At 39.6% G+C, this 21794-nt stretch overlaps 1 protein-coding gene across 2 annotated transcripts in view; it reads right to left on the bottom strand.

The window, feature by feature from the left end:
• PRKACB (protein kinase cAMP-activated catalytic subunit beta) overlaps positions 1-21794 on the bottom strand; it is a 56369-nt gene that overhangs the window by 8199 nt on the left and 26376 nt on the right. Inside the window, exons 1-7 of one of the 2 annotated variants that reach the window (XM_053391922.1) lie at positions 18091-18376; positions 7976-8037; positions 6374-6502; positions 2496-2594; positions 1828-1910; positions 1096-1222; positions 509-604 (exon numbers count right to left, since the gene is read on the bottom strand). In XM_053391922.1, the coding sequence (XP_053247897.1) occupies positions 509-604; positions 1096-1222; positions 1828-1910; positions 2496-2594; positions 6374-6502; positions 7976-8037; positions 18091-18097 (603 nt within the window). In that variant the 5' untranslated portion in view covers positions 18098-18376. Of the gene's footprint in view, positions 1-508; positions 605-1095; positions 1223-1827; positions 1911-2495; positions 2595-6373; positions 6503-7975; positions 8038-18090; positions 18377-21794 lie in introns of those variants that run through there. The other variant, XM_053391921.1, reaches the window with a different exon arrangement.

Below are 21794 nucleotides of genomic sequence, written 5' to 3' on the forward strand. Positions count from 1 at the left end.
TCGCCAGAAGCGGCTTAGTCATGCTGGCCACATGACCCGGAAGCTGTACGCTGGCTCCCTCGGCCAATAAAGCGAGATGAGCGCCGCAACCCCAGAGTCGGCCACGACTGGACCTAATGGTCAGGGGTCCCTTTACCTTTATGAAATGGGGCTTACTTTGCTTTTGGGTCTAAAAACTAGTTTGTGCAGAACGCTGCAGCACAATTGCTCACAGAGATAAGGCCCTGCCAATATATTAAACCTGTGCAGAGAGACCTGCACAGGCTGCCAATTTGTTAATAGGGTCAAATTCAATGTGTTAATCTTAGTAAATAATAGCCTTTAACAGCCTACTCAACTTACTAAGACAGATTCCACAAGACTCAATATCTCTGACAAATCCTATCGTCATACTGACTTGGAAGTTAAGCTCCATTCAAATTCAGTTAAAACTTCTTCCAAATGTGCCTGTTTAAGACTGTCATCTTCCTCTTTTAACTAGTTAACACCGTGAAGCATTATGAAATACCTTGCTGAGAATTATTTCTGGCGCCAAGTATTCTGGAGTCCCACATAACGTCCAGGTTCTGCCTTTTACTCTTTTTGCAAACCCAAAATCTGTGACCTAGTAGCACAGAAAAGAGAGTTACCACATTATCCAAGCTTTAGTTTTTTCTTAGTAATAACCTGAATGTTACATATAGCTTTCAAAAGCATTCAACCACAGAAGTGGTTCCATGTCTTATGGTTGATTCAAAATTCAGATATTTTCAAATCAAGACATGACATATGTTTTGCTTTTGATTCAAAGCTATACAAAATGCCAAAAGAAGAATTACCAGGAAGCACAAGCTTTAGACATGCTATATGTAACATTAGGCAATATTCATTAAAAGTTTTTCTCAATTAACATTAAGCATTTCGTTAGTATCACTTGCAGATATGATACATCTTGGATCAAGTTTCAGAATTCCCTTTGGTTGATAACCTGCAAAACCAACCAATCAAGGTATTTAATTTATCACCACCCGTTTCCTTACAATGCAAACATTTAAGCGTTCTGTATTTCTTGCTATGGAATGAAGCTGAGCTTGAAAACGTTTGTCTTCATCATACCTGGATATATCCTTGCTGGTCAATTAAAAGATTTTCGGGTTTCAGATCTCTGTAGATGAGGTCTAGTGAATGGAGGTACTCAAATGTTAGCACTATCTGAGCTGCATAAAATCGTGCATGTGGTTCACTGTAAACAAATGAAAATAATCAGGCTATTAAACCACAGTCAACATTTGCAGACATAGCATACTCATATTTGATAACAGAAATGTTTGAACTCTAAGGAAATAAAGAGAACTACAAACGGGTTGTATCCAACACTGCTGTTCCACTTAAGCAAGAGACTCCCACTTGCCCAATGAAACTCTGCTCTCATCTCCAGCCCCCTGCGTGCCTTTAAAAGTTGCTCCACAGGGTTGGGGGACCCTTTGGAGCAAATCTTGGGTGTACGAAGGGAAAGGAGAAGAAAAGGATGTCCTGTTGTACAAGCAGAATATTTTTTTAAAAATAATTTAATTTTAAATAATGAAATGTCTATTTTTATCTTATAAAGGGACTGCACAACCTAATATTATTGCTATGTTCTTATCTATCATTCTCTACTGGCTATTTGAAGGAGAAACTGTTTTTCAAAGGCACTTCTGAAAGCCTTAATGTTCATAATGGATAAGAATAAAGTAAGGATCCCCTTGCAAATATTTCCTAAACATCTGAAAGCTAAGAGCTATCACCTCTTTCTCATTCCCTTCCTCACATCATTTTTCATAAATTATAATTCATTTATTATCTTACCTGAATCTTCCAATTCTTCTTAGATGTGAGAACATTTCACCCCCAGGAACATATTCCATAACCATGTATAAATTAGAATTGTCCTAAGGGAAAGTGAAGTATGTTCAGTTGTAAACCTGGGGTCCTTAAGACAACCAAAGTAAATTGCATTTTTTTTCTGACAAGCAAACATAAAATAATACTAATAATACATTTTAAGTACCTTTATTATTGAAGACTGAACATAAAATAAGACAGGAAACATTCAAGTGGCCCATGAATTCAAACTGACCATACTTTTCAATTTTTCTCAGTGTTTAAGAGGCTCCCTTAAAGTCAGTACAGCAAGTTGCTGCGCGGGGGGGGGGGGGGGACTTGGCAACTTAAACAAACCCAGGGTGATGAGGCAATTTGAAATTTTTCCTTTGGGCTTTTTGCTTTGTTAGGATCAATCATTCAAGTCCTTAAAGCTTATCATGGAGCTGCATGCATATCTCCTTTTGGTCAGACTGTGATCAGGATGACGGCCAAGCATTTAGCTTCATTTTTTAATTTTTTTTTTTTTACAGTTGGAGAGTCTAAAATCACCTTTGTTTTGACCTGTGGGTCAGGAATCACTAGACTCTAAAAAGACAGAAAGCTGTGCAAGAAAAATGTAATAACAGTTTACCTTCTCGCTTGGTATTTACCTTAAAAGAATACTCCAGTCTTACAAGGAAAGGGAAGTTCACTGCTTGTAATATTCTCTTTTCATTAAGTGTGTGTTCTATTTGCTTCAGCTTAACCACCTAGGAACAAAGCATTTTTTATTAAACGCTTGAGTCTAAACATTAAGAGAATTCAAACAAGTCAAGGTCTTCTTAGTGGAAAGAGGAAAAAATAACAACTTAAGAACAGCACATCTAAAAGATGGTGGCGAGTGTTACATATAGCTCTCAAAGCACAGATTGCTACTCCCACGTTAATACAGCAAATTTAGGTAGGAAGGCAGTTATCCTTTTTTACCTTTTAGAAGATGCTACATCTGAAGAAGAATGACATGGCACACTATACCCTTTTCAACTCTGGCCTTTCTGCTGACACTGTCAAAGGAGTATTAAGAGGAATTCTAACAAATATGGTCTGTGTGCACATGCAGTTCAAATACTACAAGAGTCTAGAAGCTCAGTTCACTTGGCACACAAAGTGGGGTTTTCAGGGCATAAAGCTTATCTACACACAGATATCTGGGGGTCCATTTTTTTTACTTTCATATAGCCTATTAAAAACGTTTGCTGCTTAGAAGCGTTCTCATATACTCTGTAGCTTCCTTCCTGACTAGGCATGATTTCCTTCTGTGAAAACTGCTTAATCACGGCAAAACAAAAAAAGTAGCTCTCCTACTTTTGTCTGTTTGCATAGTAAGCTAGTTTTTTTTAAATAATAATAATGCTTGTGCTCAACAGAGCCTGTCAGAAGTCTGCTAATACCCAATATTCCACATGTTCTTAACAGCCACAGACCACCATAATTGCCTTACTTCCCTATTCTGACTGCATTTTGAGAGCTACAGAAGGAGAGAGTGAAAGCAGCAAACTGGCAACTGGTGAGATGTCAGGAAGTTCAAACATTTCCCCAGGAACCAGGAAAAGGAGACTCACTCTCTTTTTGTTACTATGGGTAGCAGAATAACCAACTGACGAAGAATACAACTGCTTAAAAACTTCAGAAGCCACAGCACCCTTTAGATGTTTCCCAGCCGAGCGAGCAGTTCCCATGCAGCTGGCTGAAATGGCTATGTGGCTAGCGCCTGATCCGTGTCTTTCTGAAGGAATGCCTTTTTTCCTCGCAGATGTACAAGATCTCCTCATGGATAAGCAGCTGCCACAGGCTCGGAGAACATCCAAGCCAAGCCCTAACACAAACAGCCTAATGCAAGCTTTTATATACTCAGATGTCATCTCTCTGCACGTTACTGAATAATGTCCAACGTCTATAAATTTTGGGAAACATTTTCTTGCACATGCATGGCTACAAATGATGGTCCTGGAGCAAAGTCTTACGTGTGCATAAGATAACTGATAGAAATTCAAACTTGTGGCAAACTGGCGCATAGTAATTTTCATGACAGATCTGTAAACTGCAGCAAAGGACGGGCAGCAAGGATGTAGTGAGAAGTATCACAACTGTGTGGAGAAAGGGCCCACAGGCCGCCTCATTCCTCCCCTTACGTAGCCTTCCTTCGCCAGCTGCTCAAAATCAATGTCAATATGCAAGGAGTAGGTGTGGGATAACAGCCTCTTGTCACCATTCGGAATGCCATCTGCAAGCTAGAGGCCAATCTTCCATAGGAAACCAGGATTCTAAAATGCCCAGGCAGCTTCCACAAGAGCAGCAGTTCCCTTCTTCACAAGGAGCATTTTGCAGCTCCTTGGGGGCAAAAGGAAAAGTGACGGGTGGTGGTGATGGAGCTTAGCGCAGACCGTAAACACTGTGTGTTACTCAGCACTAATATTAACCACCGGCAAGGGGCTCAAGAGAACTGTGCCTGAAAAAGTAAGGACATGACTTGCTTGCACATAAGATCGCTTTCCAATTAAAGATTAACTTGATCCATGGCAAGCAGGCAGCAATGGAAAAGAGGAGGGGCCATGGGGGAAAGGAGGAGAGGCAAGCATAGCACAGGAGATACCAGCAAGGCTCTACTGTTATCAGGCGCCTTAGCAGAAGAACATGGGACACACACAGTTGTGCATTCACTCTACACATGCCACTGTTAGAAGTGCAGAGGTTTGGGCATTGATCTGAAATCACTGTAAGCCAGAGGTTTTCGTGCTTTTTGAGTCCACGGCTCCCTTGACCAACTACATTCTTTCTGCAGCACCCCCTGGGGGGCTCAGGAACCCAGTTATGTCACCCCTTCAGCCTCCTCTCCTGTCTCCTTGGGAGTCCTCTGGGCAGCTGCAGCTTCCGCCCCTGGTCTCTGAGCTGCCCCACCCCCACATCCCCAAAGAGAGGTGCCTCCTTACATTGCCCCACGGGGGCCTGGGAAGCACCCCCTTGCCAGCTCCTGAGGCACCATTCACCTGGGGAGCTTGTAGCCAGGGCTGTTGCAACAAACAGCTGTGCAAGCCTTTGGGAGGCAGAGACCCAAAAGGACATCAGAGGAGGGAGGGAAGGAAAGAGGGACAGGGGCCATTGTTGCCTACGGCACCCCTGACCATCATTCAAGACACCCCAGGGTGCCATGGCATACTGGTTGAAAACCACTACTGTAAGCCCAAACGGGCACCCAAAATGTCTGAAAGGACCTGGATCTCCCCAAAGGCTGGGCAAGCTGCCTGCAACATGGATTACAAAAGTATAGCTCTGATGAATAATTATTCCACTACATATGGAAATGTGAATGTTAGCTGAGGTTTTTAATTTTGAGAACCCAGTTCTTAACTTTGGGCAAAATGAAACTCAACACAGATGGGTCTATTTTTGAATCATAAAAGTACAATAAAAATAACAATCTGGTATGGAAAACATGTACATTGCTTGAGATTTCATGCTGGTATTCATAATTTGTGTATTAATGTCTGTCTATATTATTGAAACTAGCCTGTGGGGTGTTGATTTGCCACATGCCAACTCCCTTCCAAATTTGCAGCTGCTAGACTATATTAAAACACCAAACTAAAAATACTCCCTTCTTATCTAGTACTGCTCCCTGATACAAGATAACTGGAGAAATGCAAGATGCTTGTGAATAGAACGTAAGCTATCAATGTAGTCAAATGAGTAGCAATGGCTAGCTTAAAAAGTGGATCACGCTGTATCAGCCAGCTATTTTCCAATGCTCATTTAAGAGAATTGCTTACTTCTTTTAAAAGATTTTAGGTAGGCCCATGCAAATATTAAGCAGCAAAAAGCAAGAATGAATATATATATATATATATATATATATATATATATATATATATATATATATATCCCCTTCATATTTAGTAAGTAGGAAGACGACTTCACTGCCCAATATTACAGAAAGGTAGAATATATATACATTTGCATAATCTTTATTCCTGGGAGAGAATGAAGGATCAAGCTATTTACTGTGAGAGTACAAGATAGTAGAATATATCCAGTTGAAATTGAGTAATCTGCATGAGCAAAAAAATCATATGCATAACAGGATATGCATGCTAAGATTAAGGACACTAAAATACTGCATTCTATTTTTGTATCACTTTTAGTATCCACTTTGAGTGCAAAAATCTTAACTTAGAAATAGTGTTCTTTAAAAATAATTGCCAATAAAAAACTTCACAGGCAGTTTGCAGTTATGATATCCATTAAGTATTTCAAAACAAAACAAAAGGTAAAGTGCCCAAATTGGCTTCCACTGTCAGTAAATGACTATTACTTCCGTAAGGCACACTTCAGGAAAACTCTTGAGCAGCAATCTACCTCTTTTTTCACGAGGGTCATAACTAGCACAAAACAGTATTAATAGATGTTGCAAGTACTCCACCCTAATGAAACAGAACACAAATACTAGTGTTCAACAAACACAGTAGATTATTATAATAAAAAATGTACCAACTTTTTGTTTATCCAGTATCTTCATGGCATAATACTGCTCTGTGGATTTGTGTTTCACCAGCATGACTCTGCCAAATGATCCAGTTCCAAGTGTTTTTAGCCTCTCAAAGTCATCTAAACCAGCAGTATTCTACATGAACACAAAACAAGATACTGAGATATTCCAAGTATAAAAAGATAAACGTTTTTGTAACTTCAATTATAAATATAACAGCAGCCATAAAAGGACATATGATCTTTCTGTTCTCCATCTCTCTCCTATATCTCCTTTCTCCCTTCTTGAGAAATATTATCCAAAAAGTCAGGAAGCCCTGTAGCCCCCCCCCCCCCAGTGGAAGGAGGCTACAGGAGGAGAAAAGAAAGATCATTGTGCAAGCCACCTTCTGCTCATACACCCTCTGGACACAAAGTGTGTTAATTCATCAAGAAGGATGTCAACCATATTCTGTTGCAATCATAAATGAAAAATGTGAAATAGCTACTGGCTGGATTTCATGTAATTCACCATATTTTTTGTTAACAGTATTAGTACTAGAGGGGAAAAAATACAATGTATTTTGTAAAGTGGAAAATACCCTTTACAAAATAGAAATATTAATTCTTAATAGGCAGCAGCAGAGGCTGGTTGCACACAATTAAGTATTTAACTGTTTTTTTAAAATGCACCAACTTGGCCTTTTTCTCGGTCAAAACCATGTTTCTGAGGGCAAGCACCCTTATTTCCTGTTAGGGACAAGTACACACTACAGTTCCAGTATGACTGGGGAGGAATGGAGTGTACAGAGATGAGCTGGCTTCGCTCCACCTCAGTTCTGACCTGATATGTTTTCTTCTCGCACAGAATTAAATACCTCCCGCTGACTTAAGACATTTAAGGGGCTAGAATCTGGAGCCTGTTACAGTTAAAAGACATCTTGACACTTCCCCAATCACGGTTAACAGAGTTTTAATATATTAAACTTTTCTCAAAGAGCTGATGGATCTAGGAGACACAAAAACTCTCATGCAGCCTATAACAAGTGGTAGACAAGAGTCATGTGGGATTGAAGTCCAAGCAATACAGTTGAACAGAAGTTAAGAGCTATGGTGATAGAGAGTTTATTAGTATTAGGCTCCAATCTGAACAGGCCTCCTGTTCCATCTATGACAATGCAACAAACAGAGCTCCGCAAGAAAGCTCAAATATCACCACTAGGTTACCTGTGGCCATGTTCTGACGTCATAAGCCATGTTTCGTTGTTGTTAGGAAATAACCAACCAGTGTTTAACATAAATTGTGATGAATCAGAAAGCCCAGCTTATTGTCACATGAAAACATAGCTAGTAAGGTCTCTGTGAGGAAACTATGTAACCAATGAAGACCATTTATTTGGTTAAACAGTCACTCTCCACATTCACTACTGAACAACTGTTTGCCACTTTTAAGTACACACAAAAACAGGTGCATGGGATGAAGACATCATTAAAAGTTTCCTGCACAGAACCTAATTATTTTTTTCCAGGAATTATCACAACCTATATCACATATAAGAGTGCCTTCCTTTATTCCCAAACATGAAAGACTAAATTGCAAGAAAATGGTAGTTAAATTGGGTTTTGTTACCTGAGGGGGGCTTTCCCATTTTCTTAAAAAGTCTTCTTTGGCTTTGGCTAGGAACTCTTTCACTGTAAGCAAAAACGAAAATGTGATGCTTAGAACAATTCACTAAAGTATCGAAAGCGATCTGAAATTATTTTAAGGCTGCTTTACGAAGTGCCAATGAAAACTCATAACTCTTCAACTCACACGCTAAATAAGAAGCAAGGTTTCTACAGTAGATCTAACAGCTCTCTAAAGCTTATGAATTACAATTTCAGCACAAGTTTGCTTAAACTAGTTTAAAATCTAACAGGCCACACCACTGGACACGCGAGCAGGCTTTAAGGTGATGCAGATCCCTCTTAGATGAACTGGCGGCAGATTGTAAAGTTAACAAAAGTGCCCTGTTGGTATTTGGAGAGCAAACAGTTCTCCTTTATAGAATGCATCACTTTTGCTTAAAGGCTGTTTGCAAGCTGAAGAATCAAGTGCACAGCATTACTGCAAGCAAAGGCAAAACATAGGGTTACAAAATTGCACATTAGAGATGCCCACAGTCAGAGACTATCTTAAAGTACTAATTTTGCATTTCAGGTGATATTCTGTACACCCCATGTAAAATGTGCACAAAAATAAAAAGTCAATTACTTCTACATTTTAAGCATCTGAACATTATTATTAGCCAAACCACAGCAGGCTATTCTGTAAAAATTCTGTATTCCTAAGTGAGGGTTACTTATCTCAGGGCAGAACAGTTAGGGAATCCTGGTCTGAGGTGGCCAGAACAGGAGTAACCTCATCCTATGTTTTGGAAGATTATTGCCTGGTTAGATCCACGTGCAGTGGACACATTATAGCATGGCGCTGGTGGGGAAAGGAGATTAATGAACTAGTTGTGCAATTCATTAGATCCTGGCCTACATCACAAATTAAGGAAATTGCTTCCTTTGAAATTCCACTCCAATTCAAGTGAAAGAAAGTTAAATGTTGCATAGTATTAGGGATCTAAATGAGTTTGAGTGTGTGAAAAGAAGAAAATTGTGTAAAATATATGAAGACTTTTCAAATGTGAAGATGACCTACCACTAGCCGTCCACCCCAAGTGCACATTTTAGCAATATCTTAGTTTTATAATTGGATTGTCCTCCTTTTCCTAATTTTATAGTACAGTCAATGACTTTGGGCTCTAATGAAAGAATGAGCATACCAAAGGTTTCTAAAGGTTTCACCAAGGATTTGTAGGAACATTCACCCGCATAGATGTGATGAAAAGAAAGAAAGAAAGAAAGAGAAAAAGGGTTTACGTATTTTCCATATGAGGCACACAGAAATCAAATTCATCCCAACCCAGCTCCCTTCCCACCCTTCTCTTCCCTAGGAAATGGGCATCAGAATGCATCATACCTCCCACGTTGTCAAAGCAGGCTACACCACAAATTTTAACTGTATAAAAAGCAACCAAATGAGCACACACACATTTTCACTTAAAGAACCAACAGGTAAGAATTGTAAAGTATTGTACTCTTACACTGGAAAAAAAGGGTACATAAGTTATCTTGGGAAGAGGACTTCAGTAATAATTTAAAGCAACAGGTGCCCAGGGATACCAATACAGATATAAATATATTATATGCTAAAATCTTAGAAGAAACCAAGTATGCCATTTATATAGCAGTTGTGCTGATTGAAAAGACTTACCACTTGCCCCCCAAACTGCATATTTAGTCATGCATATTAAGATGAAATTTCATCGGCTGCAAACCAACAAAGATATATGTAATGTGTGGGGGGGGGGGGGGACGACGACCTGCATGTGCAGCCCAAGATTTGTCATCTCCACAGCAACCAAGCACACTTTTGAGCTGGCATGCCATATTCTGAACAACTTGCTTGTTCAGCAACTTAAGTGCCGGAAGAGGAAATACACAAAAAAGCCATATGTGCAGTTGTGTCCGCCCCCCCCCCCATACACTTATAACCAGACTACATCATGGCCTTGAACTTCACACCCACATTCCATCACTTGGTTAGCACACCCACAAATGTTAAACCTATCCAAAAATCAGAGACATCTTTACACAGAATGATAATGGAAAATAACACTAGCTGCTCAAGATTCCAATTCCAATTGCAGTTTTCTGGAGTGTCTGAAACTGTAATACAGTCTTCTTGGATGATTTCAAAGTAGCTACTTCCTTTTCCAACACTTCTATTTGTCCACAGTCCATAACACACTTCAAAACATTCCACTCAATAAATTTAGAATGCAACACCCACAGCCAAAATATAATGAACCCATTGTTTTTGGTCTTGATTCAGATGACCACCCAAACCACAATTCGATATCCTGGTTTGATAACTGTCTATAACTATAGCTCCTTGAGTTCATGTGAAAGTGGAAAGTGTTTCAGTCAAAAGTGAAAGTAGAAGCATTCACTCTCCTCCTTTTGCATGGGAAGGAAGAGGATGCTTGCTACAGCTTGTTTGTTATACTGTAATCCAAATAATATGATGGTCTGAACAGGATCATAGTGGGATAGGATGGAAGATATAATTTGCTTTGCCACATTACTCAATTATGAGATAGCACTGTTTTGTAAAAAAAAATCACAAGATAGGAACAAATATTTTTGGGTGCATATCTCCTTCATCCTCTATGAATCACACTTTTTTCCCCATGTAAAAATTTGGGATAAAAAAGAAGCTAGTTCCTATATATATATCTGGGAACTCTCATTGTAATCGTACTGTTTGTTGTTTATTAATCATATCAGATAACTGTATATGTGGGAAAGGGCTAATTTAATATAGTTTCTATCCTCCAGCTGCAAAGTCTAAGAGCAGATTGCAAGTCCAAGTGGCATAAGAAAGTAAGTACATGGGAAATGTGCAATATTCAAATAAATAATGAAAACAAGTTTTTTAGCAGGGTTCTAAATAATTCTCCTGTGAAAAGCTTTTTAAGAAAAATCTGTACAGTTAACTTATTTCAATTAGAATTTTAAAGAATTCGGCAAGTACTGCACTGGTGAATATTTGACATGTGAACTCATAACGTGGATGTAATTCCTAGATAGTAGATATGTCTTAAAGATTTCTGGAAAGAGCTTCTTAATGTTTCCTTTCAAGTTATAGGTAAAATCATTCCACAACTGCCCTCTTTATGCTTATTATGTATGGTGAATTTAGCCCAACTCAAATGAGTGAATAATTTGATCATAATGGAAATAAAACCTTTAGCTATACAAATATGTAAAACTTGGAAGAGCATTTACTTTAAAAACAACAACTAAGTTTAGACATATCTGGGACATATTTTCTAAATTCTGAAAGTATATGACAATAATTTGGATTTCTGTAATTTTAAATATAGAAACATTCACCAGCTAATCATATACTGGCAGTGGTTTGACATACTCCCTTGTTACTGTGAAAATAATTTCATACTGAAGAGTCAGCCCCAATAAGGCAATAAAGAAGTAAAAAAATCCATGAGAAAAAGACACACCCATATTTGCACAAGCCCGAGGTAAGAGCCATGAAGTAATTACCAGGACTCTTCCTCCTTTTGGCTCTCATGTACACACAGAATTCAGAGTTTTATGCAAAAGTCCTTAAGGACCATATCAGCATGCCAGCTCCTGGAGTCCACACATGGTGGGCACCTCTGTCTCCACTAGAAGCTGAATACCCAACACAGACGACATGAAAAACACAGCTGGACTCAAATTTAATAGCAATGAAAGTACCTATATTGTTTTAGGTATTTATGTTGCTGACTTCCCTCACTCCTGCTACCTGGGCAGATGGCGAGGACAGAAACCTTGCTTCTTGTTTTCTTACTTGTTTTACACACACACACACACACCTGCCCTTGCATTTTCAAAGTCTAAGATAACTAAGTATGTGAGCTTAATGAAACTGTCCTCTCCCAGCTTCTCCTGTGGCAAACCAGCAATACGAAACCTTCATGGGTCTGAAAACATATTGTAATACGAAAGGACCCCTTTCCCTTCCCCCCTTCCTTCCCCCTGGGAATAAAGCTACTTCAACAATTGCAGGCTGCTGCATGTGTGAGAACACAGAGAGAACATGTGTTTTGGAGTGATGGACTTTGCTTTCCACCTTACGCATGACCCTAATGTGTGCTAGCAAAACATGCACTGTGGTGTATGAGAATAATCCCCCAAAAGTCACAGAAGTAAAGGGCAGACATCTTGCAGTTTGTGAACGTGCCTTCATTCTGTCTTTGGCTCGGATGCTATTTAGGCTCAGAAGTTATTTTGAGACTTGAGACTCCAAAAATTCCAGTGACCTCATGGGCAACAGACCCCAAGCCCTACAGGACTGCTGCAGGACAGGAAAGCCCAACAGTATCTGGCCTGGTCAGACTGGTTAGCAGCAAGTAGAATCGAGAGCAATAAAGACCTATGGGCTTAACACATTGCAGCTGCAGGATTAACAGCTACTGTCAAACATCCATGAGAAATGCTTATTCTCCAGCAGCTCTTACAACCCTCACACATTATTATTTTTTTGGGGGGGGAGCGAGAAACCAACCTTTTATGTTATCACAAATATTCTATTTTTCCAAAGCAAGCGTTTCCACAGTAACCACATTACTGTAAAAGGGATAACAATCAGGAAGTCATTGAAACAAGCCTGGGCACAAAACAGATAGCCATCCTACCTAAACAGAGGTCATTTCTGAACAGAGAGCACCCTGTCTACTTCAGTTTATGTATACACAAACACAATACAGCCATCAAAATTTTACTAAAGGTGTGGCAGTGTCCACACCTAGAGCTACGTTTCCATAACACATTTTGGATCTTGCTATTTGCTTCTAACTAGGGCTGTGCGTCTTTTTATAGTAAGCCTTCATTTAACAGCAACCTCCCCCCACCCCACCTTTCATTTACAGCACATATATTTCACAGCTAGAATGCAGTCAACAGGGCTCAAGAGATTAAAAGGAAATTCGGGATCATCATAACAAATGATACAGTTGAGTATAACTGAGAAGCTAGCAGTTTACAGGTCAGATTAACAATATGGCCAGAATACTTGCTCATGAGCACATTTCTCCAGCGTGCCAATTCTGGAACTTCTTTTCAAGAGGGATATTGTAGACAAAAGCATCTTATGTGAACATTAGAGTCTATATTTACAATGTACAAACTTTACTACCATGGAAATAAATGAGTCAGACTCGAGATGAGGGGTGGAGGAGAAGCGGGCAGCTTTAGGTTAAAACCCGGCAGACATGTTTTCAGTTTCTGTATGTCAGAAGCGTGCTTTAAAACCGCCTTATGAAATACCTCAAAGTTATCAGCCTCCTAACAATTTGTTCACACTCTGGAAGAGTTTAATGAAAACGCTTTAAGATTCCATCTACATACAGCTCTGGGCAGGCAAACTACCGTAATTTCCCCTTTGTTGCACCTTGTTCCTGCTCTCAATCTGAAGCTAGCCTTACAGTTTAGATTCTCTGTGGTGGTGAACAGCAATTCCTTCCAGCAACCATGACCGGTGGGGCCCACTACTCAGTGAGTGGACCTAAGCAGAGACAGAGCTGCCCATGATATTCTGCTGTGTTTTTGAGGCAGCTGCGGAGATTACCACTCCCCCCACCCACCTCCTCACCACCAGAGTGTGTTGCAGAATGCACAGGAACTGGTAATCACACAGCTGGTTTCTATGAAACAGGAATGAGGAAAACAGCAGTGACAGGAAATTGGTCCTTGTGTTCACCAGTCCACATAGTGATTGAGTGCTGCTGGTGCGTTACCTTGGCTCTGGGTGCCTCTGGGTTAAAGGCAAGAGAGCAGGGTGAAAAGTGACGGGGCAGAGGAGAGACAAATTATCCCCTCAATTCCAAGGATTGCATATCACATTCAAATATGCCTTGGTAGGGCTTATAACCCCTTAGGAGTAGTAAAAGTATATGAAAAAAACTATTTGGTTTGTGCTAGTTCTACATACCCTGTAGAAACCCAAAATAATTGTATTTTTGAAGCAACTCTTTGAAACACAGTACCTGGATGTTTTAGACTGCTCTGCTATTCCTTTAAGAGCTGAAAACACCTGTCTAGAGGGAAGTTCCACAGTAAACTGCATAGGACAGTCTTCACCAACCTGCTACTGCCCAGCTGTTTTCGACCATAACGGGAATGGCAGGAGTTGCAGAACAAAACAGCTGAAGCGTATCAGGTTGGAATCAAAGATCCAATGTAGTCATTTCCGAATAAATAAAGACCCACAGTGTGCAAATATGACTGTCAGTATAGATCCAGGTGATAGAAAGTCAAGTGATTAATTCGGTTGCCATGTATCAGGTATTAAGAAACATCAAAAGGATTTATTATGTAGACAGACTGCAATAAAATATTATAGTCTTCCCTTTTCCAGGGAAATGGTGTCCCCCCCTCCCCACTCTTGTTTATCACCATAGTTAAGTTCAGCTTAGCTTCTGGGAAAACAGGAGAAAAGGAGAGGAGATTTAGAAGCATGGGTTTTGAATTTGACACATCCATAAAGTGTTCAAATTAAAATTACGTTTTCAGGTATTCAAACAATTCTGGTGTGCATGCCTGCCTGAGAGCATGCAGAAGGAGAAGAGGTGAAGCATCGTTCACCCGCCCCAAATCATCACCTTATAAAGTAGCACTAGTTCAGCTTTAAAACAATCAGGACTCTTGGAAGTAAATCACTTAATTTGAAAATCTCAAACTAATAAGCCCAAGGTCTTTCATTAACAGAGTTGTTATCGTATTAGCTTTCAAATCAAGGGAAACTTCAATGTTTACATTTGTCAGGAGTTATTTTATTCATTGCAGTACTGAGGTCAATTAGCTGCTGTGACCAACCTTAGTTTCTAGGATGGTTTTATTTAACCTGAAGAATTCTTTATATGAAAGATCTGTAATGAAAACAGATGCATTTAAGTAATTAACATATGTTAAACAAATAACATTAAGTCTAATATTGCATGTATAGACAGCTAGAGGCATAGCTTAAGAAAACCATGTGCATGTGTGTGTGTGCTTGGATTGAAAGCGTGTATTGTGAGAATGAAAAGGCACTTTAAGTTGTGTAAGACAGCCTCCCTCCTGAATTTTGACAATTTCTCCAGTGAGAAGGAGCCAAGAGAGCCCTGTTGTGCAAGTGAGTACCACTCACACGTCTCAAGTTTTCAGTCTCATTTAACACACACACATGTATGAGCTCTTGCACATTCACGTCTACATTGTTTTCAGCTGATCACCAGTGTTTCCGCAGACTGTACAGACAGAACTTCTTCCTTTGAATTTTGTCATAAAATCTGAAGTAACTGCACAACTACAACAGCTCTAGTGATACTAATTCCCATGATGAGCTTTAACTTATGTAAGAGAAATTAAGAGCTATGTAAGTGTACACCAAAGATGCACTCAGGTATTCCATTTCTGAACCCTCAAACCATGGTTTGCATATTGGAATATTGCCTGCTTGCTAGCTCCCGCCACTCCAATGCACCCAGCCCCAGCAGAATGTGATTCAGAGAAAGCCCTCCAAACCAGAAATGCAAGCCTCCCTGAGTTCCTCATTTGGGGGGCTTGCTCTAAACTACAGTGTGCAGAGTTTAGGCACAATGGCAAACTATGGTTTGATCAAACCAAGCAGTTTAAGTGCATGGCATGAAAGGAAGAAGAGAACAGACAGGCATATGGCATGTTCCCAGTTGATTGGAAACATGACATCTGAAGGCAGCCCACAAGGGGCGGGGGATGGGATTGAATAAGTACACAGCCTGTAAACACAGCCAGAGAGCTTTAATAATAAAAAAATGTGTGCATGCTCTTCAGTTTGTCTTAGATAAGAATGTACAGGAAGCTGCCTTGCAGCAAGAAAGACCACTGGCCCATCAGTATTGTCAACACTGTTAAACAGTGGCTCTCCCGGGTTGCAGGCAGGAGTTTCCCCACTACTTGGAGATGTCAGGGATTGAACCTGGGTTCTTTTGCGTTCAAAGCATGTGCTCTGTTCATAATGAGCTACGGTCCTTTACTCAGAATGAAAGTCCCCAGCACCTACTATGCTGAAGTTCTTTCTGTCCTGCAGGGAGATGCCATAAGTGCAAGTGGAAGCAAAGGAAGTTACGGTATGCTCTTCAAAGGAATATGCTAAAAGATTCCTTCTAAACTAGATACACAGGGACTGGGTGAGGTGGGATGTCAGTCAGATGCTGGATATCTAACCAGCTTACCTCTCCCAATCATGGCCCTGGTCATGCAAGCCCACCAAGGCATTCGTCTGTGTGGACTGCTGATCCGGTGGCAAGTCCACACCCTTCTAAAGATAGCACTGGATTCAGCATTCCTATCCTGCCCCTTATGTCCATGACGGGGCATCACATTTCCATACAGCAGGGCAGCTAACATGATAGCCTTCAGCAACCTCTGGAGGACACCATGTTGGTTAGCTTGACATACACATGTAACATAAAATATGCAAGTGCCCCTGGACTGTGATAATTTCCTGACTTTATCTGGGATATCAACCATGCAGTTTAAACCTAAACGTGCTGGGGTAAGCATGCATATGCAGAACAGGACATACTGTCTCTCCCACATCATGAGATAAGTTAATCATGCTATCTGATCTGGCTATCGATTAAAGCTGACTCCACCAAGTAGCCATTAGGGGCTATACAAAAGATTGCATGTATATTTGTGGATGCAATTCCAAGTGCCAAATGCAGTTTTATACCCAGTAAGACACCCTTTCTATGCAAATGATCTGAACCAGCATGGAGATCACTGTATAGAAATCTGATTCTGCATGTTATTTGCTTTGCTCGTAATATGGCAAACTCTACTAAAGACTACATGTACATTGTGTCAGTATATAGTTCACAAACAGAAAAAGAACCAGACTTTTTCCACCTATTTTTTGCAATAAAAGCAGGGGGGGGGTCAAGGGAAGATAAATCTATCGGCCTACATTTCCTATGGGTCAGATTTTACTTATGCACCTGCATAAGCAGTTACCATGTCTGAAATAGGCCGCTACCTGAATCAGATTCTGTTTTTGCATATACACTAGGCTCCCCAAAAGTCAGGTCACACATCACATTTGTTCCATGATTATGAGACTGGAGCATTAGAAAGGCAATTTATTTTTTGCTGTATTCTTAAAAAACAAAAACAAAAACACCCCATGATTGCAGCCCTGCAGATAAGCATCTTTTTATTATCCTCTGTACTGATATTGCCTTTTATTTAAATTATTTCAACACATTAAAAGCAGCATTGCTGTTTAAATTGCATTTTTCACACTAGTGAAATGCTTGCAACATTTATTTTGGAAAAAAGGCCACATGATAAAACCTTTTGCTGAAAATAAGCTTAAATACAAAACTATATGCTTAAAACAAAATGGTATGTACAGTTATTTGGTCCTTTGCCTATTTCACTGAAGTTTGGGGCAGATAATCTATATTCTGCTTCCGCCTGCTATATGTGATCTCAAAATCAAATTTGTTTGACAGAAATGTTGACAAAAATCAGTTTGGTAATCTGATCACAGCAACTGCCTTAATACCTCACCAGATCAGCTTCAATTTAAAATACCAGCACCTTAATTTAAATGTATTCTCCACCACACACACAAAATTCTTTCTCCATAATTCCTTGAGATTAATAAATGTAGCAAAATCTACCACACACAGAAAGCTAAAAAAATTCCCCATCTGCAAATGACTCAGATATTTATGTAAATTTCTACAAATGGTGACATGAAAGATGCTAAAAGAAAACTAATTAAAATAAAAGCTAGGATGCTTCTACAAGTCTTCACTTACAATTGTTAAACTTTAATTATACATAGCAAAAAATATAAATTTACAAAGAAAGCATTAGCTCTGTTATAATTTATATTCTATTAAATGCTGCATCCCGATACATCATAGAATACTAAAGAATTTACTACTGGTCTTTTTTTCTTTTTAGAGCAACTCTATAATAGCTAGATGAAAAAGAAAACAGCTCACAATAAATTAACGTAACACAGAGGATAATTCTGTACATTTCCTTTAAAAGCAGATAAATTTATCTTTCCAACGAAACTATAACATTAGAAACATGGAACTGACTTACCATTCATGTTGAAAGGCTGGTTTTTGGAAACATATTGCTAGTAATGTTTGCCCAGTAAATAAGTTATTTAATCTCTAAAGTAAAAGCATTGATGCTCTCACATACGGCCACTAGAACTGGAAGACAAACAAATCCAGAGAGCTTGTCTTCATCCAGCCAGCTTGAGATATGCAAACTATCCAATAAAAATACCAGCAGTTGATAGCAGATCCATATTCAAATAGCGATGCTCATTAATGACTTGTTTTTGAGCCAGCATTACCTATACACAGATAAAGCGACTCAAAATGGCAGAGGGGGAAAAAGCAAAAACGCCAGGATGTTTTAAGATGTTCTCAATTATATCAAGCACTGCTTGTTTCCATAGCAACCTTAGAGGAGAATTATCGGTCTGCTTGTACCCAACCAGTAGTTTCTCCTAAAGCTTTAATTTATCCACATAAGCAACATATTTCTATGTTTTTTATTAATATGACTTTTTTTAAAAGAAAAAAAAGCGTTTCTTCACAGGCACAAAACTCAAAATAGTCTAGCATATGCTCTATAGGATATTAGGAAATACCTGGAAAGTGCTCAAAGCATAACTCCCCCCCCCCCCGGCCTATTACAATGTACTGTCATGCTACATCATGCAGCACAACCAACCAACATCCTTGGAATTAACTCATTCCACACACAGTACAACCTATACAGTACTATCTAGATTGCTGGTGTACCATTATTACCATCACTACTTTATTGTGATTTATATCAAACAGAGTACAGTGGTACATCAGGTTAAGTACTTAATTCATTCCGGAGGTCCTTCCTTAACCTGAAACTGTTCTTAACCTGAAGCACCACTTTAGCTAATGGGGCCTCCTGCTGCTGCCGCGCCGCCGGAGCCCGATTTCTGTTCTCATCCTGAAGCAAAGTTCTTAACCTGAAGCACTATTTCTGGGTTAGCGGAGTCTGTAACCTGAGGTACCACTGTATTACATAAATGTGCTTCAAACTAAAAGCAACCATACACTATTCCCAACAATAAATACATCAACAAGATCACCACTAAAACAGCTATTTAAAAAAATGAAAAACCATCAAGCCACAGAGAAATACAATTAACAACCATATGCCAGATGTAGAGGAAAGTCTGAACCTGGCACTGAAAAATGGTGGGTCCTGGTGCTAGGTAAGCTTCCATGGGAAAAGCATTCCAACCAAGGGTCTTTATGGTGAAGGGCCTCTCTCTTGTAACCACCCATCACATTTCTGTTGGAAGAACTCTTGGACAAGGGTCCATGATTATGACTTAAGTGTCTGGGTAGGTTGATAATGGGAGAGGTGTTCTGTAAGACAACAGGTTCCCAACTATATAAGACTTCATAGTCAAAACCATCACTGTGATTGACCCCAGAAATTTATCAGAAGCCAGGGCAAAACAGGTGTTACATGTAAAGGTTAATTTGTACACCGTGCTTTATATTTTTATGCAGTTCTCTTTAATAATCCTATAAAATATGGTGCTATGTCCATCCCATACACACAGAACCAGAGCAGAATGACAATAATCGCCCACAATAAAATCACAATTGATCTGGAACTCAAATTTGTAGTGTTCAAGGTGTTAACTCCCTGGCCTGGTCAAGCAAGAAAACCAGAGACACCTAATAATCTGTGACTGGACTCCAGCTCCCATCACTGCCAATCAGCATGTCCAATGGCTAGATATGATGGAACTTGTTGTCCAGCAAAATCTGGAGAGCTAAATGCTAAACCCTCACAAGAAAAACCATTGTTTCATGTATTGACTGTTTAGAATCCCAAACACAAAGCCATGGTATAAGCTTACCAAGTGTATATAGGTGTCTATAGTGTCTATTGTTCAGCTGTAATGATATTCAGAAATACTTTACCACAATTAAGAAAAACAAACAATGGCTAAACATTATACATAATGTCTCCATGATATTTAGAAGCTTAAATAAAGAATCAGCGGGGGGTTTTGAAACTATGTGAATGACGCTATTTTCTAAAAATGGAGGAAAAAAAGTAACAATCCTTGTCAGTAGTAAAAAGCCATTGGAAACAGGTAAGTGCTTTTAAGCCAAAAAATGCAGCCAGAAAATCAGTGTGTAACTTAAAACACTTCATAGTATGCGCTTCACACACTAATGTCCATCTGATCCCCGAAAACCTGAATGGAGGCAATACAGCTTCCCAATAACCTGTCACAGAATGCATAAAAACTTAGTAGGAGCAGCTTAACTCAGGGTAGGGAGAGAGAGAACTATTCTGCTCACGTTATTAAACCACAAGATGCTAACAACCCACAGAGATACAGCTTCCTCTTTGAGGACTACAAATGCATAACAAGATGTTTTGCAAAGAGGATATGTCGAAACAATAGACCGGGGTCAGCAAACTTTTTCAGCAGGGGGCCGGTCCACTGTCCCTCAGACCTTGTGGCGGGCCGGACTATATTTTTTGGGGTGGGGGTGGGGAATGAATTCCTATGCCCCACAAATACCGTAACCCAGAGATAAAAGCACACATTCTGCTCATGTAAAAACATCAGGCAGGCCCCACAAATAACCCAGAGATGCATTTTAAATAAAAGGACAAATTCTACTCATGTAAAAACACGCTGATTCCTGGACCTGGATTTAGAAGGCAATTGGGCCGGATCCAGTCCCTGGGCCTTAGTTTGCCTATCCATGCAATAGACCTATAGGGCTGCAATAGAATTTTTACCATTCTTGCTTTCCTCCCTCCTTTCCAATGCTACAGTTACATGGTTTTAAATGAGATTTGCTCTCTTTTCTGAACATCTAAGGGCATCTATGCACCTTAAAGATTAAGGCACTGTGTTGCTCACATCCTCCTCTCCCCTTTATGTTTCCCTCCGATATTCCACACTGGGATGTAGAGGGTGTTAGGAGAGGGGTAGTACCTCTGATGGGGAACACATTATAATCATTCTCAGATAGTTTGTCCGCTTTTGGTCTCCACCCTGCACTCAACTCTTACCAACTCCCAGAAGCTGTCACCCCAAGAAATGGCTTCCACTGGTTGGCTAAACCAGGTGAGGGTCTCGAACCCTTGGTGATTTAGGGACTTCCCGACCAAGGTTTTAGAGAAAAATTTAACACCAATGGAGAGAGAGAGGTTTCAGAATGAGATAGGTTTAACAGTGGTTAAGAAAGTTAAATACTTGGGGATTAACATGACAGCAAAAAATGGGAATTTATTTAAAGATAACTATGAAAAATGCTGGGCTGAAGTGAAAAAAGACTTAGAAATTTGGTCAAATTTGAAGCTTTCATTGCTGGGCCGTATTGCTGCAGTAAAAATGAATGTATTGCCTAGAATGTTTTTGTTTCAAACATTGCAAATTGTGGACAAAATGGACTGTTTCAAGAGGTGGCAGAGAGATATTTCTAAATTTGTCTGGCAGGGCAAGAAGCCTAGAATAAAATTTAAAATATTAACAGATGCAAAGGAAAGAGGTGGATTTGCCCTGCCAGACTTTAAACTTTACTATGAATCAGCAGCTTTTTGCTGGTTGAAAGAATGGTTGCTACTTGAAAACACTGACATTTTGGATTTAGAAGGTTTCAACAATGTATTTGGATGGCATGCATATCTGTGGTATGATAAGGTCAAAGCACATAAAGCATTTAAAAACCACATCGTCAGGAAAGCATTGTTTAATGTCTGGATAA

Source organism: Podarcis raffonei, chromosome 6 (assembly GCF_027172205.1).
Source record: "Podarcis raffonei isolate rPodRaf1 chromosome 6, rPodRaf1.pri, whole genome shotgun sequence".
NCBI lineage: Eukaryota > Metazoa > Chordata > Lepidosauria > Squamata > Lacertidae > Podarcis > Podarcis raffonei.